Source organism: Chionomys nivalis, chromosome 2, assembly GCF_950005125.1.
Source record: "Chionomys nivalis chromosome 2, mChiNiv1.1, whole genome shotgun sequence".
In the NCBI taxonomy this organism is placed as follows: Eukaryota; Metazoa; Chordata; class Mammalia; order Rodentia; family Cricetidae; genus Chionomys; species Chionomys nivalis.
The window spans coordinates 111,985,158-112,013,082 of record NC_080087.1 but is presented as its reverse complement, the minus strand read 5'-3'; the positions used below and the strand labels follow the sequence as shown (position 1 = coordinate 112,013,082).

The window sequence follows — 27,925 nt, the reverse complement described above, 5'->3', positions numbered from 1 at the left end:
AAAGAACTGATCTGACCCTCTGGCCATCTCCTCTAGACCTACCTGGGATTTATCCTGCTCCAGTCTTTTCTTCTGTCTGACAATGTCTTCTAGGTGATATACTGATCTGGCAACAACAGGATCAATGTCAAATAAATCATGAGATGTCAGTGAAGTTTCTTGCCGCAGCATCCATTTATAAAAGGGCAGGCCAAGCGGAAGGTCCACCTGAAAGGGAACAGGCAACATACTTTGTCACAACTAGTTTGTAAGAGGTCATTTGAAAAGGTCAAATACTCTCCAAGAAAAAAAGCAATTTAGAAACTGTTTCTCTTTACATGAAACCAAGAGCCACAAATTGGGGCCCAAATCTCTATCAACATTTTAGATGGTTAAAGAACCTATAAACAGGTTCTTTAAATAGAAAGATGGCTCAGAGGTTAAGAACATTGCCTGCTATTCCAGAGAATCCAGGTTCAATTCCCAGCACCCACATGGCAGGTCACAACTGTCTGTAACTCTAGCAACAGTAGATATGACATCCTTACACAGGCAAACGTGCAGGCAAAACATCAATCAATGCTCATAAAAATAAACTATTTAAAAAAAACAAACCTATTTAAGCATAACACAAAAAGAGAAATGAACATACAATATCCATTGAAGTTTTTTACCTGAGTACCTCTGAAACACTATTAAGTGTTTGGACTTTATTTTGAGCCAAGTAAACTCAATACAATTCTACTCATGCATTTAATATTTTGAAATCAGAGAAGGTAAAATGAACTTACTTAAAACAAAAAATTAAAATGATAAGAACTTCTAAAATAACTGAGCTGTATATACCTCTTTACAGAGAATGTAGACTTGTGGGTGTATCAAATGAAAATGTCTCACTCATACTGATAAAGTATCTAAGAAAATGTGAGAAGAGGAAATGAAGAAAAGTCCAGAAATATTCAGACCTCCATGATAATGATCACTTGGTTTATTTTCACAAGAACATCTAACAGAAATTCAATGAGTTTACCTACACTGCTCATGGCTTTCTTGCTGAATTAAAATCTAACTGAATCCTGAAAAAAATTCAATTAATGCCATCTTTATGTTGCCTGACTCTGAACCCTGGCTACTAAAGGAATGGGTCGGGTGCTGCCACCTCAGACACAGGACAGCCTTGTATGTGCGCTACAGAAGCAGAACTGGCATTTTAAACAAAATTCTCAAGCAGCTGGTGCACACATTCGAAGTAGAGCAGTAGTGCTCTAACACACAGCATTGAGTGCAGGGAACTGAAGTACTTTCATAGAACATTGTACAAAATTACAGATAAGCAAACAATCCTAAACTTACCAATCTGAAATCCATGATAGCCTTAGCCATTAATTTTCCTAAGAAGCGAAATTTCATCTTAACCTTTGCGATATGAGCTGGCTTAGCTGTCCTACCAAAGGGAAGCGCAAACAGGCCCTGGAGGTTTTGAATATACTTGGTCCCTTCTTGGCTTCCTGTAAAACGAACAAGTCACCAAACTTCAGATGAGATTTTCCAAAACAAACAAAACAAAACCTAGTAACTAAGAGTATTAAGAAATTCAGTATTCACAAAATTGGAGCAACGACCTCTAAGCTGGAAAGCCTTCCCATTGGATAAGTGAGAAAATAGGGACAAAAAGAAATGAAAGGCCAAGAACACAGCCCCAGCAGAGACTTGACTAAGATGGAGGCTCCCTTACCTGATCTGAGTCATACAACCTGAACGGCTCACAGCTGCACATTACCTTTTGGATTGCTAAGAGTTACTTCTTCACCTCTCCAGAGACCCAAATCAGCCCTCTGTAGTTCCTGAGAAACAAGTGCATAAAACTCCAGTGTTGGCCCAAGACCTGTACCAACCTAGAAAAAATAAAATAAAATAAAATAAAATAAATCATTTTAGAAATTGTGGTGCCTTTTATGCCTGGCAACCTCTTGGTTACATGGACAATCATACAAGGTGTTTGCCAGGAAGCATAAGAGATAGTTTTGCAAGATGTCCTGAATAGACATTCTCTGAGTCTTTGGCACTAGAAACCCTTTATCATTCCCCCAACCCCAACATTCCAATTGTATGGTTCAAATCTCTTGCTGCAGTTATGAATTTTTCCTTTAGAGAACAACAATGTACTATTTATACATGCTTATTTTTCTCTTTAAGGGAATTATCAACCTCAAACAACTCAAGAGCCATCTTCTCAGGAGAAGCCTCCCAATCTCCCCCAAACAATTAGTTTGGCTTTTTCCTATGGCATTCTAGGGTTTTGCCACTATTCCATTACATACTTGCAAGTTTTAAATGAAGAGAATTATTTTGACTGCCTTGAATCCCCAGAATCTAACATTCATTTAATAAGAATCTAAGAGTTAAAATTCAAGGCCCAAATTCATGTCAGGAAACAGAGCTTAGATCAGTGGCCCCTGTAAGTCCAAGGGTACAATGGAAGCCCAAGACAATTATCAGTGTTACCACATGTGCACCCATGTGTGAGAACACAGCATTTCAGCGGTAGGAGTCAGGGTGGGGATCTGGAGCTATTTTTATTTAAAAATAAAAATTCAAAGATTCAACTTCCAAAGTTTCTACACGACAGCACCATCATCAATATGCTTGGAGCATTGTTCACGGATTCGGCATCCCTCCATGTTCTAGCAAGACCCCACCAGTTTAGCACATAATAAACAAAAGCAAGAAACAATAATAAACTTATGTCACAGTTCAAGATTATAATGTAACAATAATTGTTCAAGTGGCCACTCGCTTACAAACCATGTGTAAATAAAGGATTTTATTATTACACATACTTTTAAAATGGTGCATACTATCGATCCTAAAAGTTGATAAAGTCTACCATATTAATTTCAATTTTCAAAGCAGTGACTGCACCCAGAAAGTCATTCTGATTAGATTCCACCCTTTCCACGGAAGTCCGCTTGAGTACATGGGTACCACCACGTAACCATGAGTGAGGGCTCCAACGGAAATCTGGTAGTTCACCTTTGGTTTTTTATTCCCCACAATCTAAACCAATATATTGTATGATGTTTTGCATATTGTATATTGTTTTTGAGAAGAAGCCTACCACCCAGCTCCCAAATGAATCAAAAATGGAGGCTTATTCTGAGTTATGAATGTCCAGCCTTAGTTTGACTTCTTTCTTGCCAGCTTTTCTTAATTTATCCTACCACTGGGCTTTTCCTTTTTCTTACTTCATGCCTTACTTTCACTCTTATTCCTAGCTTTGGCTGGTCCCTAGTGTCCTCCTCCCCTTCTTCTCTCTTCTCCTCTCCTTTCCCTCAGTTCTCCCTGTTTATACTCTCTGCCTGCCAGCCCCACCCATCCTTGCTCCTGTCCTGCTATTCTTTATCAGGACCATCAGGTTTTATACAGGTAAAGAATCACATTTTCACAGAGATAAACAAAAGTCACATACCTTTATATTACCCAATACCAGTCACATTCTAAACTAATGATTCTCTACCACCCTCTTTTATCTGATCTGCCTGAAGTTGCTGAATGACCACGCACACCAGTGTTCCTAACATCTTACATACCACATTAACAGTGAGTGATATTTCCTAAGAAAAGCTTTCTTGTTCAAAGGACAGCACACATATTTTTTAACCACAGTCTAATAGCCTATATGGACTATTCTAGTATCTCTACTTCTTGCATCATTGACCTTGACTCCTACTGCTATATCCTAATTACTATTACCTCTAGCCACCTTGATCCCATGAATAGCTGGAACACATTGCCTCAGTTATTCTGTTAGAGCCATTGTCCCTAACAGCAGGGACTTGCTGACAACTCAAATGTCACCTTAGAACCATATTACCTATCATCTTTCCCAACATGTTCCATCTTCTTTAGCCTTTCTAGATCACATAGTCTAACGTGGTAGTGGTGGTGGTGGTGGTGGTGGTGGTGGTGGTGGTGGTGGTGGTGGTGGTGGTGGTGGTGGTGGTGGTGGTGGTGGTGGTGGTGGTGGTGGTGGTGGTGGTGGTGTGTGTGTGTCTTTCAAACTAAAGAAAACCTCCACAATATTTTGCTCTCCATCAATTTCCAGCCACTGAAAAAAAAAGATTAGACAAGCAGCAACACATGTTGTCCACAAGGTGGCGCTCCAATTCCATTTAATTCCCTTTTCACAAAATTATCCCCAAATGATCATAAGTCTATTACTTTCTCTTAAATGTAAATAAAAGTATTAAATTCAACAGGTGCTACTGAACCGACTAAAGCAACACAACTCCCTCCTGAGGCTGGTCAGGAGTATTCTCCCTCAATTTACTGATGTAGAGTTACTTAGTTGGTCTGTCTTATTTCCATTTTTAAAGAGAGGAAAATATGATATAGTCCAGGAATAAAATTACAGAATAAAAGACTGTCTCAATCAAACAAATATAAAATCCAAAAGAATAAAAGAACAACAACTTGGTTTAAAATAGTCTTTTTACCTCAAAGTTAACACAAGGGTCTAACCTTAGGAATTTAAAAGAATGACAAGAGTGTATGTTCCCATACAGGTGTCTGACGTGTCAAGATAAATGGATGGAGGCCAGAGGATTAAGCTCAGGCTGTCAGATTTGCATAGCAAGTACCTCACCTTTACCAGTGGAACTTCCAGAACCCAAACACAAGTTTTGTTTTTTAAATTTATTCCCTTAAGCAGGCCACTTCATTTTCCCAGCACCATTTCTTGAAGAGGTAATTCACTTTTCTTACTCTAGTGCTTTGGTACTTTTCAGAATAAAAATAACTTGAATTTGGGTCACTAGACACTCCATCTTGTTTTGTCATCCTGATCCTATACAGTCCTAGTTTCTGTAGACTTTCTGTATGAAGTGGTGTGAGTCTTCTACCTTGTTTTTCTTTAACACAACTGTTACAGTTTTCATTTTTTTAATTTTCATTCCATGACCTGGGCTGGCACTGAACTTTTGCCATGCCTCTCTTAGTCAGATTGTTAAACAGCATGCCCACATAAAGTTTAGAAACAGTGTCTATTATTGGCCAGGCAGTGGTGGCACACATCGCCTTTAATCCCCACACTTCGGAGGCAGAGGCAGGCAGATCTCTGTGAGTTTGAGGCCAGCCTGGTCTACAAGAGCTAGTTCCAGGACAGGAATCAAAGCTACAGAGAAATCCTGTCTTGGGGGGGAATCATTGTCTATGCAAAGCTTTCAAAGACTCTTGATTTTGCCTAGTTTGGAGAAGGTTGATATCAATATGTACAGTATTGTACCATTAGCATAGTAGAGCGCTACTCTGATGCTTTAATTCATTAAGCTCCTATATAATTTTAACTGATTTTAAAACTCAGAATTATAATATTTTGTTAAAGTTTTTCTCCCATTACTTAACTTTTCTTATCATGGTTTTGAAAATAATATCTTCCTTTATTTCTGTTTGTTACTACTTTATGGAAATATAATCTGTATGATTTTATTTTGTGTGGTGTTCAAAAATTTCATTATAGGTCATTGAAGATTAAATGTGGCCTCGGATTCTAAAAGTATTTCAAACACTGAGTGGATCTCATGGACTCTACTACAACCACTCCATTCTGCCTCTGTGACATAAGGCAACGAGCATGACAAAGTGCATAAAATTTCATCTGTGAGTCAGTGAGATAGCTCAATTGGTCACAGCATTGGCTGTCATGTCTGATTATCTAAATTCAACCCCCGGACTCTACATGCTAGGAGGAGAGGACTGACTCTACAAAATTGTCCTCTGACCCTCACATAGATATCATTGCACACACCCACACACATGCCCACATACTCATACCCAATAATAATAAAAAAAAAGTGCAAACTGCCTGTAATACCAGAGCTTAGGAGGCTGAGGCAAAAAAAAAAAAAAAAAAAAAAAAAAAATACTAAATTCAAGGCTAATCTGTATTTCACAGTAATCACTCATCACAAAAAAAGGGATGGTGCCTTTCTTGACTCCATGACTCAATTATTTATATACAAATTAGTGTAAAAATGATCACTGAATATGAGCTAAAATAAAACACAGGATTAAACATGGGAAATCTTACAATGTGTTTACATTTACATGAAAGAAAAATGACTGATTAATGATAAACTGAAAGCAAATGACAAGTCATTTATAAATCCAGATAACAGTTGTTTTGTTTTCTGTTTTCTCAAGACAAAGTCTCTCTATATATCTGTCCCAGCTGTCCTGACCAGGCTGGCCTCGAACTCAGAGATATGCCTGCCTCTGCCTCCTGAGTGCTAGGATTAACTTTCATCTCAATGATAAAGCAAAACCAAACTAAAACCTAGTGAAAGGTCTGGGCATCTTCTCCAAAATGGTCAAGAAACCAACAAGCAATGCAAAAACATTAAGCAATGCAAAAATAGTATGTTTTCAAATCATACCAAGATTCTACTACTAACTCATTACTAATTTCAATTATTAAAATTGAAAAACCTGCTAACACCAAGTACAGACTCATAAAACACTGAAATAACATCAGAAATAACATCACTGGGAAAAGATAAAAAACCTGTTACTTTACTGATGTAAAGTATGATAGATACTTCTTAATAAAATTAAAATGTATTACCAAATGACTTAGTAATTGAGCTATATATTCAAGAGAATCACAAATATGTTTATTACAGAAAGGCTTGAGCATGAATGTTATAACATTGTCACTAACTAAAAAAAAGTCCCAACTAGATATTGACATATTATTAAGCCATCTGTGAGATAAAAAACACAAGAAAAATTGGAAAATTAAAACAACAACAACAAAAAACTATGCAACATGAATGAGGCCTGTATGCATGGAAGAAATGAAAGAGACACAACAGCCACATTACTGCATGAAACTATAAATATAGGGGGAAAAAAAAGAAAGAAAAATAGGAAGCTAGGCCATAGCTGTTATGGAAAGTCTTTATAGAGATGGATGTTCTTCACTTGACATGATGGCGATGGCTCCTGTTTGTATATATATGTCAACTCTTAGAACATGATTTACCAATAAATTCAACTCTGAAAATGTAGTCCAAACATTTCTGAAATAACGATTCTAAGAACAGCCTTTCATTTCATGAACATTATACAATTATGTGCATAATTATGCCAGGAAAAAAATCCTATTTCCTATTTTGCACTTAAACCCTTGAAAAATGGAGAACTTAAAACATATCATTAAAGAGAAAGTAGACCAAATCTTTTTAAGGTAAATTTTCTAGTCGCCTTTCAAAATTACATAGTACCAATATGCACAAATGATATGACACCATCAAGGAGGCCAAAACTCACCTCATTTTCATACTGGATTTCTAACATGGCCCGTGAACTACCAAGGTCCTGCATCACAGACTCAGCTTGTTTTAGCAGCTCCTCTCTGTTCACAGTGCGCTAACAAAGGAAACAGATGTGAAGAAATAAGAAATAATGCTCCAGGTAGCACTTACTGCAGTGCAAAATAGATTTCATTGTCAGAAAATAACTCCTTTAAGCACATCCTTTAGGAAGGCTACAGTATTTGCACTGTTAAAACATTAACAAGTCCCTGAAACCGACCAGATTCACTATCCTCCATGACAGATTAAACAACAAAAAGTTGAGAAGACTCTCACATGAGCTAACCTTCCAAAACTTGGACAAGCTAAGCTGCAAAGAACACTCTCAGAGGAGAAAAGCTGCAAAGAGGACTCAGGGAACAGAACAGTTACCTGGAAAAACGAGAAACCAACTGAGCTGCCTGGAAGAGGTTTAGGCCAATTGAGGAACCTGTTGAGTTGTCTGCAGCCTCCATGTTCCCAGCTTTGTCACGCATGCTGGGATGGGCTTTGATAACACAACCATCTTTTGAGTAATTTTTGCTTCTATAAGTAACCGCTCATCTATATTCCTGTAAGTAACCCTAATAAAACTCATCTTCATGACACTGGACTTTGGTGATATCTGTACTTAGTTCTGTTGTGGATTCCCTAACTGGGGTGAGTATATGAGTGCTGTGTCTCCCCAGGAAAAGTTTTGTCACACAAATGTTCTCCGTGTATGAAAGAAAGCTAGATATAAATAACTAATATAACCTGACCCATGGCAAGTTTAGAAAATTCAGGTTAGGAAAAAGATCTTTGCTACTTTGCCAAACAGTGGTATAATTCAGGGCTCCAGCTACACGAAATAATCTTGGGACATTTATACACTGATGATAGAGAAGTGGGTGAGGAGATGACAGAGGAGACAGGTAAGCTGGAAAACATCTAGGTTCTGAACATCGAGGTTCTGCTACAAGAACAAGATGCCTCATAATGAGAGCATGATGATGATAAAGACCCTGCTATTTCCAAACATAGCATCATAACAATTGATGACTCCATCAATGAGATAAAGAAATGGCATGATGTGCTGTTAAATACAGCTACCTGGGTGTATATGTGTTTGTTTCTAATTATAACCCCTCCTTCTATCTTTTGTTATCCCTAATGGCTCTTTGAGATAAAAAACTTGGAAGAGACCACAGAAAAGTTATGGAAGAAAACAAAAAGCAAACAAAAGAACAGTGGAAGTCAACCAGGTGATATTGCACATCTTTAATTATACCACTTGGGAAACAGAAGCAGGAGGGTCTCTAGAGTTCAGAGGCAGCCTGGTCTACAGAGTGAGTTCCAGGGTGTAACCAGGGATACACAGAGAAAACACACACACACACACACACACACACACACACACACACACACACACACACACACACACACACCAGTACAGATCAAAAGGCTGGGATTTGTCTCACATGAAATGGTATGGGTACAACTGCAAGCCAAGATTAGAAAGTATGATAGATGATGAAGTCAGCAAAACTGGAGCTGACTGGGACAAATTCAAAATATATCAGGGATTCTGTTTCACTCCCTTCCACATGGGCTGCCATGCTAAAGGGAGTAAAACGCATCTAATATACAGAGAGTCCATTTTAAAAGAGAAAATTTTCAATATGAAAAGGAAGAAATTAAGGTGTGTTAGTAAGATTCATGGTAACTAATTGAAGGATGTTATTTCAGAAATAAAAGACAAAAAAAAAGTAACAGACAATACAGTTTCAAGAGGCTCGTGGGAAATATACTAACAGAGGTGGTTTTTTAAAAGATAGAATGATAGTGCTCAGCAATTAAGAGAGCTTGCTACTTGTCTCTCAGGCCCCACATCAGGCAGCTCACAACCTCCAGCTGAAGGGGACTCGGTATCTTTGCTTCTAGCCACAACCATAAACACAGACCCAACGATCAAGTGAAGGTTGTTACTCCACAGGCATAATCAGATGTAGTACTTTAGGTCTTGCCTTTAATTTGGAAAGCTCAGGATAAATAAATACTTATTTGTAGGAAACGCTTACCTTTTTTCTATCCAATCTAGGTGCAACTCTGCTGTCTTGCGAATCAGATTGGTTGATTTCTGGGTTGGTATCAAGCAATCTTTGCATTGCCCGGTCTCGATCAAATGCAGTTACATAAAAAAGCATTTGTCGGGTATCAAAAGGAAAGAAAAATGGGCTATAAAAGATAAAATACAAATTTACCATCTGTGTGAGAATCAAGAGACATTTAAAAAACATCAAGATCTATATTGAAAACAACTTGATATAATACACTAGTGGCATAACACCTTTAGTTCCAGGTATTTGGAGGTAGAGATGAGACAGCCAGACTATATAGAGGGACCCTGTACACATGTACGTACACACACACACACACACACACACACACAACTCCTATTAAATATTTTTAAAAATCTGTAACAGTTTTGTTGCCATCGAGTTTTACTGTACTGCCTAGATTGGCTTTAAACACTTAGAGGAATAGTCCCTCCTAAAATTTCCCAAATGGATGGGGCCTACAGGAGTATGCCAATACATCATCACACCTGGCTCTTGTTGAAATCAGTAAATGTTGAGCAACTGTAGTCTATATGCCTTTCCACAAATCTACAATTGTCTATGCACAACCACCTTAAACCTATTCTGAAGATTTTAGGACATGCAAGCCTCCATGCCATATGAGCTCATCATTCCATACTCCACATACAAAAGTTAATGGCTTTATTATTTAGTGATATTCATAGGCTTAGCATAAAAAAAAAAAAAATCACTGCCAAGACAAGCAAGCTCCTTGTTCTCAAAGAATGAATCCTGCAGCCAAGACATTTCTTACATGATTTTTAAGGGTTTGATTTTATTTTCCTTTTTGAGAAAAGCTCTTGAAATGTCCACCAGAATCTCTGCATTGTACAATACGGCAGCATGTAGAGATATGGTGAATCCAAATGAAAAACTCAATTTCTAATTGATTTTTACTGTAAGTAATAGGTCTATAGTGTCTAGTTCAAAAAAAGGCTCAGAAAAACCAAGCATCACTTTCAGGAAGGCAAAGAATTTTACTGCCCTCAGTCAAATATACTTCACTGGGTTTGTCAAGTTGTCAACAAATACTACAATATTGGGAAAGATATGAACAAGTCAACTTCAACATCTCTATCACAAATCAAATAAAGACTTGTTAATACTTACAAATTTATCAAAGGGACTAACTTACCAAGTTTTTCCTAGTTCAGTGAGCCATGTTGGGATGTTTCCTGTCATGATTACTAGAGGATCTTGAAGCTGCCTATTCGCTTTTGCTGTTAACTTACTGTTAATAAATTCACTAGTTGGAATAATCTCCTTGCACATCGCATTCTGTAAAAATTTTTTTAAAAAAAGTTCAAAATCTAGTCATTTATTCATAAGTAGGTCAGTCTGTACAATTCACCTGTTTTTGCATGCAATATCAAGTCCCTCAATGGTATTTCCCATTTCTAAAACTTCCTATACCCAAACCCCATGAAGCTGTTTCCTTCACTCGTCCTCACACTATACTAAGAGGTATCCAACTATTTACTTCAATATAAATCTTTACATGAAGAAATGAGTGCTGGCAACTTAACACGAGGGAACCTTAATTTCCTTTTGGTCATGGTATTTCATCCCAACAATTGAAACCCTAACTAACTAGGACAGAAATTGGTACCAGGATTGCGAGGTATTACTGTGACAGATCTTGAACTTTGTTGTCTTTTGTAAAACTATGGAAGGACCTTTGTTCTTTGGATTGGAGTCATTGAAGATTCAATTCAAACCTTGGTGAGCGGTGCTGTGGGAACGTGGAGGATAAGAATGCAGGTAAAGAATTTTGATGGGATTTTGATGGGAATTGCGTTGAATCTATAGATTGCTTTTGGTAGAATTGCCATTTTTACTATGTTGATCCTCCCAATCCAAGAGCAAGGGAGATCCTTCCATTTTCTGGTGTCCTCATCAATTTCTTTCTTCAAAGACTTAAATTTCTTGTCAAATAGATCTTTCACGTCCTTGGTTAGAGTTACCCCAAGATATGTTATGCTATTTGTGGCTATCGTGAAAGGTGATGCTTCTCTGATTTCCCTCTCTGCTTCCTTATCCTTTGTGTATAGGAAGGCAACTGATTTTTTGGAGTTGATCTTGTATCCTGCCACATTCCCAAAGGTGTTTATCAGCTGTAGGAGTTCTTTGGTAGAGTTTTTTGGGTCGCTACTGAGAACTCAAGAACAATGGCAATGGGTTTTTGATCCTACTGTACGTACTGGCTTTGTGGGAGCCTAGGCAGTTTGGATGCTCACCTTACTAGACCCGGATGGAGGTGGGTGGTCCTTGGACTTCCCACAGGGCAGGGAACCCGGATTACTCTTAGAGATGATGAGGGAGGGGAACTTGTTGGGGGAGGGGGAGGGAAATGGGAGGTGGTGGCAGGGAGAAGGCAGAAATCTTAAATAAATAAATAAAAAAAAAGTGATAAAAAAAAAGAATGCAGGTAAATACAGAGGATGAAAGCCTGGCTTGTGAAGTTCTAGGGGGAAGTTTTGGGAAACAAAAACTATCATTTTCAGGACCACTGCATATTTTGAAGTAAGAACCTCTGGCTCTTGTCTGCTAGGAGGGCTCAAAGACTAAGTTGTGACTAGCAAGAGTAGCACCACTGAAGTAAAACCTTTGAGTTACTGGGACAATTGATGCTGGTCTGTTGGAGCTGAGAAATTAGCAGTGATTAAGAAGAAACTAGCATCACTGAGGTGAAATCTTCTGGTAAGTGTTTCCTCAGAGTCAGCACACAGAAGCTGTGTTCCAGAGGTGACCAAAGTTTTACCTTGAGCTGACAGCTGATCTTGGTAGTGAAAGAGCCACCCAGGGGGTACTAATTTTGAACACATAAAGGGGTCATGAAGAACAGGTAGGGTTGACACTGTGGCATGGCTCAAGTCCTTGAAGAGATCTGAGCCCAGGAGAAGTTGTTGGTGAAAGTGCAAACCAGCTGCAATAGACCTTAGCATTTTGGAGATGCCAGTACCATGGGATGACCACCAAGGACAGCAGCAGTAACAAAATGGAGCTTAGAAGACAAGCAATGTGCCCGGCAAATGGAGCCCGTTGGAGGAACCATAAGATAGTGAGTAAATGTCAGATATTGGAAATTGAGTTATTTACACTGTTGGAGTTCAGTTTTGCTTTGTTCAGATTGTGACTGTGCCACATTTCTTCCCTCTTGAATAAAAAAAGTAATTAATTTAATTTCGGTTTTTTCAGTAGCCCACAACTGAGAGACTGTGAATTTTTAAAAGAGATTTTGCAATTTTAAAGAGAATAGATTATTTTTTAAAAAGACTGTGGGGACTTCATGTTTTATATTTTGATAATATTAACATGTGACTTTGGAGATGAGTAAGAAAAAAGGTTTTGCTTTAAACAGTGATATGTTTATGTGTCGAGTTGACAGGGAATTAGTTGTGCTGGCTAGCTTTATGTCAAGTTGATTGATGTAAGCTATACTTATCTGAGAGGAAGGAGCTCAACTGAGAAAATGCATCTATAAACTGAGCTACAGGGAAGGCTGAAGGATACTTCTTAGTTAGTGATTGTTGTGGGGAGCACAGTTCATTAGGGGTTTGGCCATCACCACACTGGTGGTCCTGGGTGCTATGAAACAGCAGGCCGAGCAACCTTCCACAAGGAACAAACCAGTCAAGTAAACAACACTCTTAAATGGCCTCTGTACCAGCTGCTGCCGCCTCCAGGTTCCTGCCTTACTTGAGTTCCTGTATGGATTTCTTTCAATGATAAACAGTGATGTGTAAGCCAAATAAACAAGCCCTTTTCACCCTAACTTGCTTTTGGTCACAGTATTTCATCACAGCAATAGAAATCCTAACTAGGACAAAATATTTGGCTATTCCCTAATTAATTAATTAGTTAATTAATTAATTAATAGACAAACAAACAAGCAAATAAATAAAGACTTATTCCAAGAATATTACGTTCAACAAATGAGTTCATTGTATACATTTAGTGAATCACTGTTTCTATTTCAACTGTAATAAAGCACTCATTTACTAAACAGAAAACTGTTAAGATGACACAGGATTTCATGAAGAGACAACACTCACATCATACAAGTAATACCAGTATCGACTGATGGCGTGTAAAACTCTTAAAAGAAGGATCACATCTAAGGATGGGTCTTCAAAGGTAATATTTTCAGGTGGTGTGGGAATGAGGTAAACTTCTAAAGGATTTGCTACTGATGGGCACACTCCATCTAAATGATAGAAAGTTTCAGTTTTAATCAAAGCAACAATAGCTCAACTACAGACTCAAAGTTACCATTACCATCTGAAACTGTGTCATGTTTAACTTCTTGGTATATCAATGTTATCAGACATTTCTTCCCTTTTAACCTTGTGCACTGTAACACATAGGTACATAAAATTTCAAGTTCCCCTGAACATACATACAGAAACAACAATAGAAAAATAACCCCTTTTGCATTCCCTTCCTGTGTGTAAAGACACCCTGTTGCAGTCCTATGAGATTAAGGGCCAATCTGTTGGTGATTAGACAAAGTCTTCAGCAGTCTTTAGTATTAATGCAATTTAGGCCTTCAAGAAATCATGAATTCTTAAAATATTAGAAGAATATCATGATTTTCAGTTTTAATTTTATAGATACTTAATTCTAGCTTACTAGACATTAAAGTCAAAGATTTAAGTAAAAGTTAAATCTACACTATAGTAATTTATTTAATTATTCCCAAAGCTTTCTGGAGCTCTGAATCAGTTTTATTTCTAGCAGGAATGCAGAGAGGCCAGGGCCCTGCTTCTCTCAGTATGATGTCACCTTACCATGCCATAACTCATCATGCTTCTTTGCATTTCTGGGGGAAGTTTTTGTTGGAGCTGTTTGGGCTCTTCCCCTTTTACCACCAACACAATCTTTACTATTTTCTTCATCCTCTCTCACGGGTTTGTACCTAAGGAGATATGATAGTATGAAAGTCAAATGTAGATTTTTAATGTGCAAATTATTCAGCAATGATAATGTCTAAGTCACAGAATTTCTAAGAGTTCTCTGAAATCTGCCCTCTTTCTCCCTATTTGGCTTCAGAGTTACCAAGCGTTTGTGTTCCTAAAACAAAATAGTAAGTCAGTCTTCCCAGGAACACTTTACTTTGGGAAATGATTCTTTTCTGTAAGTGGCAGAAACTTTAAAGGCAGCATAGGAAGCTGCATCCAAATGCCACAGAACTCAGAGCTTCAAACTTATTATAATACTTATAATGTAATACCACACCATTTTGACTCCATTAAAAGACCTAAACTAATCAAAAAGCAGCTTACTACCTATAAACATGCTTTCTAGTAGATAGAATGAAGAAGTAATGTTCATATACATCTATGCATAATAAATATTTAAAAGGCTTTTTCATAGTTCAAATGCAGGATTTAGGTTCTCCCTCTAGTCACAGAATTGGGCCATGAATTTAATATGAATTCTAAACCAAAGATCACAAAGCACCAAGAGAAACCAGTTCAGACTTACCATATTGTATGAGTCTTTGTCCAAATACCAGCTCTTCCCAGAGGATTGCTCTCATCATCAGTAGATTCCCTTTCATCTTCAGCCTGTACACTGAACTGCCGCACAGCCTGATACACCGTCATGTTATATGGTAGTAAATGTTCTCCAATATAAAACTGTAGCCTGTGCCTTACATTTCCTGAATTTAAAAACTGAGCAGCCTGAATAAAACAAAGAAAGGTCCAGATAAGTCCAAGTACTGGCATCTATACATTAGAAAGAAACCAAGACCTGTGGTGGATGTGTGAGACTACAGATCCTCCTGAAGTCCGTATATTCTGATTGTCACTCACCTAAAATGCTTTAAGACAGAAGTGATCAGAGACCGAACTTTTTGTTTCAAGAATGAGGATACTTGCATATGCACAGGGATGGAACCCAAGTCTAGACAATTCATATTTTGCATGCACAGTATTTGAAGACAACTGAATATTAGTACAATTAATAACTTCCATTTTTTTCTACAACCTACCACATACAAGCAAATGTCGATTTTGCACATGTAATATCTAATTGATTTCAGATTTTGAATTCCCTCTAGGAAGTGGTCAATTTTTCCCTCTACATACACCATTAATTTATAAGCAGATACAATAAGAAACTTATAAATAAAAAAATTATTACATAAATAACACTAAAATAAACTATTAATTACTAAAACAATTATTCATTTCTGTGATTTTTTTTCCAACGATTGGTGAGGGGCTATTTGAACCCAGGAAATTTAAATCACAGATACAGCATGATGTAACTACAATATGACATAAAAAGTACCTACCAGCGACTCATCTATTTCCTCATCTGATCCATCATCATCACTGTCTTCATCATCTTCTCTTACTCTTCCATACCCTAAGCAACAAAACAAAACCAAGCAAACAAACAAAAAAAATTAGGCCAAAAACATAGTTAACTAGGAATTTTAGGTGTCAGATAAAAGACTATATACACTGGTTATAATGATATTTTCTTTAAAAAGTAGATATTACATTCTGATCTATCAGAAAGAATTCTGGTTCTTATCAGAAAGCATTCTGAGAATTACAAATTCTGAAACACAAAATGCTCTGTCTATTAAGCAAGTTCAACATAGGCCTATTTACTTCTGGTAGGAACAGAAATTCCTACTGCCTAAGGTTTATCAGGAAAAGCAATATACCCTTTAATGCTAATTTCATAACCACACAAGTAAAGGACATAGACGTGAAATACCTCTAACCACAAGGTATCTTTCAATAGCTTGCACCAGAGCCAGAGGATCGATCTTGACAGGTCCGCCTTTCCACTGCTTCACATTTGCACAGTCTGGGTGTCTTTGTAATTGACATTTTAACTGATGTGTGTTGAAAAACTTTAAAGCTTGTGATCCTCTGTTGAGAGAAAAGCTCAAGATAATTTGAGAAAAAAAGGTTATTCTATTATTTTCAGTCAACATTAGCTTAACTAAAAACACACAAAAATCCTTTTTTATAGTACAAAGCATTTAGCATGGAATGAACATGATCTCTGGCCACCGTAAATTCATATGATCAATGATGTCATAAATACTAGCTTCAATGAAATGCCATGCCTATTGGGTTATTCAGGTGGAATAAGAACTCCAACTATTTGAACTCACTTCCGCAGGAATTTGTCCTTCCCTACTTAATTCTATTCAAAAAGCAAGGGAGGAAGAATCCTCTATTTTTTTGCTTCTACTTTCAACTTCACTTATAAAAATAAAACATGTAGCCGGGCGGTGGTGGCACACGCCTTTAATCCCAGCACTCGGGAGGCAGAGGCAGGTGGATCTCTGTGAGTTCGAGACCAGCCTGGTCTACAAGAGCTAGTTCCAGGACAGGCTCCAAAACCACAGAGAAACCCTGTCTCGAAAAAGTTTAAAAAAAAAAAAATAATAATAATAAATAAAAATAAAAAAATGAAATAACAAAAATAAAAAAAAAAGCCAACCTTCAAATTTACATTGCTACATACTTTTAAATGAACGGTTACGTCAGTTGATAACTGTTTTCTTTCTAAGTTCTGACAAGAGTCAAATATAGTCAAACTTAAATGTGGCTAATTATACGACTCCATGAAGCATGCAATTAAGCAAGCATAGTTCATATAAACGCAGACAAGTGGAAAGTCTCATGGCTTTTTTATTCTGGTCTATGTTTGAGACTCAAATAGCCCAGGTTAGTTCTAAATTCTAAGATGCTTTTCTGCCTACACTTTGTGGCTATTCATTTAAAAGAATGTAGCAAAGTAAACTGAAGGTTAGTTTTAAATTTTGTATTATTTTGCTTTTATTTATAAGAGAAATCTAAAGGAAAAAAATAGGATCCTACCCTCCTTGGTTTTTGATTGAGATCACAGGTATGCCACTATATTTTGTGATATCCCTTTGTTTCATAAAACTATTCCAAGATAGTATAGTGCTATAGCACATTAGACAGAAAACAACTTCAGCCACACTATCGATAGCATCTACATTGACTACAGATACTGTTTTGATTCAAATTTTTAAAAATGTTTTAAAAAACATAAAAACATGGATTTTAAAATAAAAATAACTTTTTCAATGAAGCTTATAGAATTGCCTAACACAATTTTATCTTTCTATAACAACTTTTAAGTACTTAAAACCAGTAAGAATAAGACAAAAATTTTATTGAAAGTCAAACTACAATATGATCGCTTACATAGTAAAACCCATTATAGTTATATAGTTATAACCACTTATCACATAAAGTCTCAGAATGTTTTGTTGCCCACATACAAAAAAATTATTTGAGACCGGGCAGTGGCGGTACATGCTTTTAATTCCAGCACTAGAGAGACAGATAGGCAGGTATCTGTGAGTTTGAGGCCAGCCCTGTCTACAAAGTGAGTTCCAGGACAGCCAGAGCTGTTACACAGAAAAACCTCATCTAGAAAATAAAAATAAATGAAAAAATAGTTGGAGAAGCATTCATAGTAAAACTTATTAATGTAGAGAAACTAAAAATGTGTTTCAAATATTTTCAATCCAGTCACTGATTTACTTATGTTAGAAATATTAGTTGTCAAAATACACAGTGCGAGCTAAAAGTAGTGTCACATGCCTAATCCCAGCACTTGGGAGACAGAGACAGGTAGATCTTTGAATTTCAGTCTAGCCTGGTATATGGAGTTCTAGGACAGGCCAGACTACACAGAGAATTCCTGTCTTTAAGAAAAAACAAAACAAAACATGATCTTACCAAGAGTTTACCAGACCTCTCACCATGGTTTCCTTCAACAATTCTGGTAGAAAGTGGCCATACCCAGGCAATGGTCCTTACCTGCCTCCAGCCCCATTTCCACTAGGGAAATCGTGCACTTTGACTGGAAATTGCTCCATTTGGCTGAGGCAGTTGTTCATCTTATGAACTAGTGCCAACAAAGGCGCATGGCCGACTGGTTCTACTCTTCCAATGGGCTCTTCTCCAGGAAGCTAGAGTTACAAATAAACAAATATTAAACAAACCTTTTGAAAAGTCAACACTCCATAGCAAAGATATTTTTAAATATTTATTTATATATTAGATGTATATGAATATTTTGCCTTTATGTATTCTTGGATGTCACATGCATGCCTGCCTGGTGCCCTAGGAGTTCATCAAATCCTCGGAAACTGGAGTTATAGATGGTTATGAGCCACCATGTGGGTGCTTGGAATTGAAACTGGGTTCTCTGGAAGAGCAGTCAGTGTTCTTAAGCACTGAGCCATCTCCCCAGCCCCTAGCAAAAACATTTTAATAAGAAGTTTCACAAATGGAGATTTATCTATCAATTTTCTTTCTTTTATAATAGACTTCATTAGGACAATGTTTCCAAATAAGTTAGTTAGTTCTTTTTATTTTATGTGCACTGATTAGTGTTTTGCCTGTCTATATGTACGTCTGTGTAAGGGCACTGGATCCCTGGACCTAAAGTTATAGGCAGCAGTTCTAGGCTGCCATGTGGGTGCTGGGAATTGAACCTGAGTCCTTTTGGAAAAGTGGCAGTGGTTTTAACCACTGAGTCATCTCTTCAGCCCCCATACACATAATCTTAAGCAAGATATAAAACACTTGGAATATCCCACACTTGCACCCACATGCATGTGAAAAATAAGATTTAAAATAATACAACAAAATTAGTATCTAACAATACCATTTCTGACTTTAGACAGTGTTCCAAAATGCCTATGAACACTTAAAAGGGGCATGGTTAAACAAATAAACAGTAATCATTAAGCTCATCATACAAAAAAAAAAAGCCACTTCTTGAGTTATGACTCTAAAGCAGTTGTAACAGGAGGTCTAATCAAGAGTATGTGAGAGTTGTTAGCTCTGTTCTCACCTACTAAGGGCAAAAAGAAAAGGTGGGAACAAGCCTACAAACCCAGACCCTGTCCTTGTAACCTATAATATATAGTTGTTAAGCATCTTTTATGGAAAAAACAATAGCCTCAACAAATAGTAATAAATATTAGAATATAAAACTACTACTAATGATTTACCTTGTGGGAGGGAGGAAAGAAAAATACTTGACGAAGTTGATGTGGGCTTCACGTCACTAGTGGTTGGAAGAAGGATGGCTTTTTGTTGCTTTGTTTTGTTTTTTCTGCCCAGACTAGTCTAAAACTCACATAACTGAGGATGATCAGCCCTGCCTTGCCCTCCAAGTGTTGGGATCTCAATCATGGGCTTCATGTCTGGTTGCATTTTACTATCTATTTTATGACACATAAAAATTTAAAGAAGTCAGGCATGGTAACTCATACCTTTAACCCCAGCACCAGGGAGGCAGAGGCAATCAGATCTCTGAATTCCAGGCCAGGCTCATCTATAATAAAACCTTGTCAATAAATACATGTCAAAGGAATCTAACTAAATAGGCAACACACAGCATACTCTTATTGGGACACAAATATACGCACTTGCTAGCACCGACTCTATTAAGATGTGACGGTTATTAACTTACTGGAGAAGAAAAAAATACATGTAGGAATCGCTTTAATCGGATCTCTCTGCTGACAGCATCCTTTTCACTTTTAGATGTCAAGTAGAATAACAGTTGTTTCACAAATCCACTATGTTGGATTTCAAATGATGAAACATCTGATTCGGAGACTATGCTACGGATTTCTACAAGGCACTCAGCTCCACCGTCCACCTGAAACAGTGAAGAGAATTCTATACTGATTTAAACAGTACAATTCATATTTCCCCAAAAGTTAATCAAAATATATTTACATGGGCCAGCTATGAACTATATGAGCTGTAATACAACCTTCCAGGTAAGATGAGCCCACTGGAGCAAAGTGGTTCGAAGATTACTTGGCAAATTCTCTACTTAAGATTTGAAGCCCACTGCACATGAGGGAATTCATTTCAGTGGAGGTCAAAAGCCCTCCTGTTGTTTTGCTAAAGGGCCAGAGTCAAAACATCTTATAAATAATCAGATTAGTGTTGGTCCCAGTCTTGGTCAGAGAATGTTGTTTGTAACAGACAATAATATGTAGTCATAACTGGTAAAAGTGCTGAGAAAAATTTCTTTTAACCATTCATCCCAAAGCAGAACATCTATTATCAATCCTTACAAGGCTCAGGGAACACCACAGAAAAAGATTTCATGATGAAAAACAGGTATTCCATTTAACTAATGCATTTTCTATGTAGGGATTAAAAAATAATATAGTAATACAAACTCAAAATAAAGGGGCTAACAGAAAAAAATTGTGTCATTAAGTGGATGGATCATTATGCTCAACAAAATATGACATGCTATCTCTAACTATGAAGAATATATTTAAGAACAAAAATAAACATAGAAGTGGAACAATGGCTACTTGAGAACCAGAAGAGAGGGGGAACAAGAGAGGGTATTGGGAGGGAAATTTGAATACAATCAAAGTACATAATATACATGTATAAATATGTCATAGTGAAGACCGTAACTTTGTACAATTAATATTTTAATAACTTTTTCAAATTAGAGTAATGTTCATTTTGAAAGCCAGATTAAAATGATGAAATGTGATGTGGTTTTAGTTAGTAAACTTAAAATATTTATAAAATAGCTTAGAAAACAAGAACAGAAATTAGAAAAGGTACATTTACAAAGAGTCAATGAAATGGTCATGACAAAATCTCACGCCTTTCCAAGTAAATGCTGAGTCTGCAGGTTGAGACAGTTATGAGGATTTAGAAAGGACATTCTTAAGAAGCCTCCTGAAATTTTGTCATTTGTCAAGAACTAGAGAGCGCAAAGAATGAAAAGCAATGGCAAGTCAAGGGACACGGAGCAAAAGAAATTAGTTGTAGAAACCAATGAATGTTTCTACAAATCCCACGAAATCATCCACCGGCAAACAAGATGCACACACAGTACCTGGAGGTTGAGTTGTTCAGTTGCAGCACAAAGTCTCTGAAGTACATTCAAGGCAGGGTTGCTTCCATCCATATTCTCTGAACTAAAGTAACGCTCAACAAATTTATGTGCCTGCTCCTTAATCCAACCTTTAATTTTTTCTCTACAAGGAGAAAAAAAGAGATATTAATGTTTCCATGTAGGTAAAAAAAATCTACACTGAAAGTCAGATTAGGGACCTGTAAGATATTTCAGCAGGTTAAGGTGCTTCCCAAAATGACCTGAGTTCAATACCCAGGATGGTGGACAGAACCAACTTCTGCAAGTTGTTTACTGACTTCCACAAGTACTTAGTTAGATACACATATATATATAGACATAAAGAAAATAAAATTACAGCTTTTATTAAAAACAATTAACAGCTCACTTAAAACACTGGCCTATGATCATTACTATAATTCAGATTAAGCAAATATAGGTTCGTTCTGAAAACAAGCTAAGATGTATCTATAGAATTGCTTAGGTATGTAGAATATATTTCAGGGCATCACATGAACAGTAACAAGATGTTCTAATAGAAAGTGTTCATACCCGAATACAAATTTACAAAATAATTGACAAAAGGAAAAAATATATCTACACTGTTCATCACTGTTCCCTAAAGAGGTGAGGTGAAGTTAAGGCATACCAGAAGGATGTGACCAGGCTGTTGAAATTATAAACTTTAAAAATACATTTGTTTATTATTCCCCATAACTAATTTAGAAAATCAGCAGCCAACTCAAACAATCAAATTAAAAGTTATCTTTAAAATAAAATATTACTGGGAAAATGTCTTATTTATAGAGGAAGTAGTCTACACAGGTACTCTACATCGAGTGCCTTCCCAAGAAAGGCATTGCCATATGACCCACACGCTGGAAAGAAATTAGTATCTGACATGGAGCCAAGTACATTTTTTAAAAAGCAGCTGTTCTCCCCTACAAATCTTCAAATTCCATTAAGTATGTAGAAAAATTCCATTAAAATGTATAAACAGAAAATGCAAGCATAATTCAATAAAAGGTTTCACATAGAAGAAAACTAACCAGAGCTGTCAAATAGATATATTACTGCTATGGTTTTTATGCTGAAACCATAGGCAAGTCCTGAACTACATACATATATTCTCATAAGTATCTACCTTATCTAAGTTGAGAACAAACTGAACCAAGCCCATGTATCATCTCCATGTAATGAATGTGCTCAATACAATCATACTGAGACCTTTCAGATGAAGAACTCCCACCCCCAATCCCAGCACAAACTTTACCTATTATTGGATATGGTGTCTTTTGAGGCTGCCCTGGCAAGACCACTAACTCCTGCAGTTCGTGCTGGCTCGATGTTGTTGCTGTTGGACTGTGCACTTAATCTTCCCCACGTTTTTGGATTCAAGCTTGCCAGGAAGGAAGATTTAGGTGACTGAGTAGTGGTAGGGCTTTTAGCTATAAAGAGAAAAGAATTACATTCAAATCATTTCAACAAAACTGAGGAAAAATCAACAAAATATTCACAGACATAGGAATTAAGAGCACCAAATAAATCATGAGCAACCTTACCACCTTCTCCTCCATTTACCTATTAATTCAACAAAGGACTCACCTTGATTGTCTACTTTGTCATCATCTCTTGGAGGTGAATACTTTGGCCTTCTTGGCCCTCGTTTTGGCAGTCGTTTTCTCTTGAGAACATCACTTAATCGACTGTTGTACGGAAAAACAATAGATGAGGTTAGTAATTACCATGGAAGAACCCAGCTAAGATACTAGAGGCAGTAACATGAATAAAAATGTAAACAGTCATATTCGAAAGGATGTATGGAGACAGAAAATTGCTGCTAAAAAATAAAAACTAAAGGCTTAGTTTTCTTCATATACAATTTTGTAAAATGTAATGTATTTAAATAAAAATACAAAGAATGATTGACAAAAAAATAAATAAAATCAAATAAGTATATTTCTTCCCTAACCTAACTTGCAACACATGGGGCTTAATGTTCATACTAACTACTTACAGTATCATATCCAAAAGGCATAACGAAGGCAATAACAACATAAATATATTCATAATGATTTCCATAATTGTCTTTAAACTGTAAGTCTAGTAAGTGATAATGTGAACAACCTATTTGGAACTAGAACCAATATTAATTGAATTGTCTACAGCATTTCTTTTATCATGTTTTGATTGTTGAGATAGCACTTCCACATTACCTTAGACTGGACCTCAAATCCATGATTCTCTTCCCTCACCTTTGGCTCTGAGAGAAGGGAGGGCTTCACTTCATCTGCCCAAAGACTTTATTCTAAACAACACTATAATACACTACACCATACCTTGCAACCTCCTGCTCTTGACATTAAAAATTATTTCTGAAATTATTTAATAACAAAAATACAAAAGAATGAGCAGATAAATGAACATTCTAGGGGACAGCAAGATAGCTAAATAAGTAAAGGTACTTGCCATCAAGCCAGACAACCTGAGTATGATAGAACAAATGAACCAACTGGTGCAAATTGTTCTCTGACTGCCAACACTGGCACCAGGGAACACAAACACACAAATAAATATGCTTTTAAAACTTAAGCAAATTGTTCTAGCTGTGTTGCTCTGTAGCTCAAAAAACATTTAAATAATGTAAATGAAGACTCCCAGAGTCTGGTAGTTCTATGAAATAGGTATACTTAATATATTCAAATACACAACCAAAAAAATAAATTTTCAGGAAGAAATATGCTATAACAACTTGTAAATGAAAAATGAACATTTCACTTGAAGGGCTGAAGACATGATTTGACAGTTAAAAGCATCTGTTTCTCTCCAGGAATTAGCAGCACCTACAAGGAGGATCACAACCTTATTTCTGGGCTCTGGGCTTCTAGCCTCTGAAGGTACCTACACATTTATGGTGCACAAACATACACTAAGGTGCACATACATAACAAAAGCATGAGGACTGTCTGTAAGGCCTGTTCTACACAGTGAGTTCTTGATGAGAGTTAGTGCTACATATCAAGATTTAAAAACTTGGAACAAGGAACAACTTAAGACAAAATATTTTAAAAGAAAGGCTTTCTTTGGAATAATAAAAAATTAGATTGCATAATAAACAACTACTTCCTTATTGAAACTGGCTTAGAAATATTATATTATTATCAAACTATTATAAACAGTTGTTAATTAATATAATATCAGAAGATTATTTTAGTTCCAGGACACAAAGAAACCCTATCTCCATCACCCCCATGCAAAAGAAAGATTACATCTGTCTGCATTATCTCACAGAATCCTGTGATGGAGCAGTTATAGATACCTCAGGCATCAAATAAACATTTTATAGTAAAGCCCTGTAATAATATCCGGTTACTGAAAGACCAAAGTATAGAAGTGCTGAGATGGAGGAACAATAAGGTAGAAGGGTAAATGGGAGAAAAGCACAACAGCATCACAGATGGGAAGGTAGAAAGTCCAACAGGCTCAAAGCCTAATTTTCACAAACTTGCCCAATTAACAATGAAAAGCATAAACTCACCCACTTTCCTGGATTAGCAAACAGTCCCAACTAGAATTTTTACTTAAGCTAAAGGACGTAACTGCCACAAGGTGGCAGCAAAGTAACTCTTCCTTCAAGCATCTGACCCAACACAGGTTCTTTAAGGTATACAAGATTTAAATTTAGGATCCCAGTGAGAATATTTTACCAGATATATATTACAGGAGCTAGCTCTGATTTCCTAGCAGCCACATGAGTTCAATTCCCAGCACCTACAAAGCAACTAACTCACTACCATCTTGTAAGTCTAGTCCCAGAAGGTTGGGTGTCTTCTTTTGGCCTGCAAGGGAACTGCATGAACATGATACAGAACCATCCATGTAGGCAAAAACACCCCTAAATATGTAATAAAAATGATAAAAGTTTTCGTAAAAAAAATTTAAGATGTATTTTATAGCAAAAGGAAAAACACTTATTGATTATGCTGAGTACAATTTAAATTTCAGAACTGAATATGGCTTATCATATACAACTCATGGCAATATTCCAATTTCCAAAATAAAATAAGACCTCTTAAATGTATGATCTTCTAATGCAACAACAATTAAAAAAAATATAAAAGTTTCCCAATATCCTACATAGTACAGCAGAACAGGCATAAATGAGTTTAAGAACTACCATTTATTTACCTTTAAGATATAACCATGTGCTTGGGAATTAAAGCAAATGAGAAGTCAGGTTTGGCTACCTTGCCTATAGTCTCTAATTTTATATTTTTCACTGCATCAACATCTTTATATCACAAAGGCAGATCTGCAGTAATACAAAGTAATTACAAAATTATGGAATCAGAAAACAAAGGCTAAAATACTCTGTGATATGTGTAAACAAACCTAGTATGTCTGCACTTCATTTTAATTTGTGTGCCAATGTGAATTATATGCTCATCTCATGTAACTACAAAACGGGGACCAGTAAAGCAGCTTCCCTAAAGTTATTTTCTTTCCACTCCAAATGGCAGAAGAGCTGAGGAAATACTTCTGTGGTAGAGGTCAATTGCTGAGGCTACAGAATCAATTCACACTACCACAAAAAAGTCCACTCTCGGGTATTTTATTCTCAAGTAGGAGTCTAGGACATAAACGCAGATAAAGGCAAAGTACTTTAAAAATTCACAACAAAACTCACCCTTGAGGGCTCAGGTCCAGTGAATCATCTCTGCTATGCTGCAAGCTGGGTGACCCAAGATCAGCAGACGCATTGGTTGCAGCCGTGGCTGTCCCACTGCTGGCTGGTGTTGTGGACCCCAGGGATCCTGAACCATTTGTACACGCTTTTGGTGGACTTGTCAACAAAGACTCAGATTCTGCTAAATGCTTTACTTGATGCATGACACCTTCAAACACAACAAAAAGAAAGAGAGGTCAGTTTAATCAGGAGTTAAGAATAATCCCCACCACTATGAAATCCCTAAATGTTAAGCCTAATAAACTAGAAATAAAGCCAGGAAAAGAAGTTTTCATATCAACTCCAATCAGAAAGAGTAAAATTCAGGGGCTGGATAGATGGCTCAGAGGTTCAGAGCACTGGCTCCTCTTCCAGAGGTCCTGGGTTCAATTCCTAGGTCATATATGGTGGCTCACAACCAACTAATAATGAGATCTGAAACCCTCTTCTGGCATGCAGGCATATATGCAGATAGAACACTATTTACTTATATAATAAATAAATCTTTTAAAAATAAATAAAATGCAAAGGTATTTTTATTGAATGTATTCTAATCTTCAAACCAAAAATCATATAAAAGTTATACAAAAAGTAGAAAATATCCATTTTATAAACAATAGTAAATCTAAGAAACACAGCACACATCACAGTATGATAACCGCAAAGGGAAGAGACATAAGTAGTCAATTAGCTTCAAAGGCTATGAGGGAAACACTGTAAAAATACTGCTATCTATAAAAGGGCTACTGACTGAAAGGTAGTAGCCGCCACATTGTCAGAGAAAGGAGAACTGAAGAGTTCTTATTGTGATAGGAGATACACAGTCACAGATATCTAAGAAAGCCTGTGTCAAATATACAAAATTCTGTGGATGAAATTATATATGATTGCACAGACATTTTTCAGGGGTCCTAATCTTCCATTAGATTCTTTTTGTTTTATGTTGTTTAGGGTTTTTTTGTTTGCTGTTGTTTGTTGAGATCCATATATCTCTAGCTTCCTAGAATTTTCTATGTAGACCAGGCTGGCCTCTAACAGATATTCACCCATCTCTGTCTCCTGAGGGCTGGGAATATAGATGGACACTACCATACCTGGCTTCCTTTGGATTCTTTAAGAAAAGAAGCGGGGAGGGGCGGATGATTTATACTTCAGGCACTTGCTATTTAGGGCCGGGCGGTGGTGGCGCGCGCCTTTAATCCCAGCACTCGGGGAGGCAGAGGCAGGTGGATCTCTGTGAGTTCAAGGCCAGCCTGGTCTACAAGAGCTAGTTCCAGGACAGGAACCAAAACCTACGGAGAAACACTGTCTCGAAAAATCAATATATATATATATTAGGCTAGACTATGCTAGATACTGAGGACAGTTATCAGGCAGGACAAAAGCAAAAATGACTAGGAATGATACATTTCTTAAGGATTCCAGTAAGTAATGATGAGCTCATAAAACAAATACAGCAAGCTAGTGTACACTGCAGAAGAACCAAGCTCAATCTGGAAGGAAAATAAGACCTTCAGGAAGAGGTTAATGTTTATTCTGGTGTTTTATGAGTAGCATGACCTAGCCATGCACACCATTATGTATGCGCCACAAATATTTGAGGATAGAAAACAGAATATGATGGTCCAGCAGATTCTCTAAGCTTAGCAAAAATCACTTGGCATGGGATAGAGATGAAAGTGGGCAAGTGGAGGATCTCATTTACTTCTAAACCAAAAAATGAGATGTGTACCCGTACACCTACCTGACTTGTTACAGACAGGTAATGGAAAAACAATGCTTTGTCTTTAACATTTTTTTTTTTTCTTGATTTTTCGAGACAG

At 36.9% G+C, this 27,925-nt stretch overlaps 1 protein-coding gene across 14 annotated transcripts in view; it reads right to left on the bottom strand.

Moving 5' to 3' along the window:
* Trip12 (thyroid hormone receptor interactor 12) overlaps positions 1–27,925 on the bottom strand; it is a 129,344-nt gene that overhangs the window by 11,075 nt on the left and 90,344 nt on the right. For 9 of the 14 annotated variants that reach the window (XM_057762053.1, XM_057762051.1, XM_057762054.1 and 6 more), the window contains 17 exons: positions 26,064–26,271; positions 22,982–23,082; positions 22,650–22,824; positions 21,359–21,500; positions 19,949–20,140; positions 18,283–18,434; positions 16,190–16,362; positions 15,756–15,829; positions 14,939–15,138; positions 14,242–14,369; positions 13,507–13,658; positions 10,587–10,729; positions 9,392–9,548; positions 7,309–7,407; positions 1,760–1,874; positions 1,333–1,487; positions 43–207 (listed from right to left, as the gene is read on the bottom strand). In XM_057762053.1, the coding sequence (XP_057618036.1) occupies positions 43–207; positions 1,333–1,487; positions 1,760–1,874; positions 7,309–7,407; positions 9,392–9,548; positions 10,587–10,729; positions 13,507–13,658; positions 14,242–14,369; positions 14,939–15,138; positions 15,756–15,829; positions 16,190–16,362; positions 18,283–18,434; positions 19,949–20,140; positions 21,359–21,500; positions 22,650–22,824; positions 22,982–23,082; positions 26,064–26,271 (2,531 nt within the window). The remainder of the gene's footprint in view (positions 1–42; positions 208–1,332; positions 1,488–1,759; positions 1,875–7,308; positions 7,408–9,391; positions 9,549–10,586; positions 10,730–13,506; positions 13,659–14,241; positions 14,370–14,938; positions 15,139–15,755; positions 15,830–16,189; positions 16,363–18,282; positions 18,435–19,948; positions 20,141–21,358; positions 21,501–22,649; positions 22,825–22,981; positions 23,083–26,063; positions 26,272–27,925) is intronic. The other 5 variants (XM_057762055.1, XM_057762056.1, XM_057762060.1 and 2 more) reach the window with 1 other exon arrangement.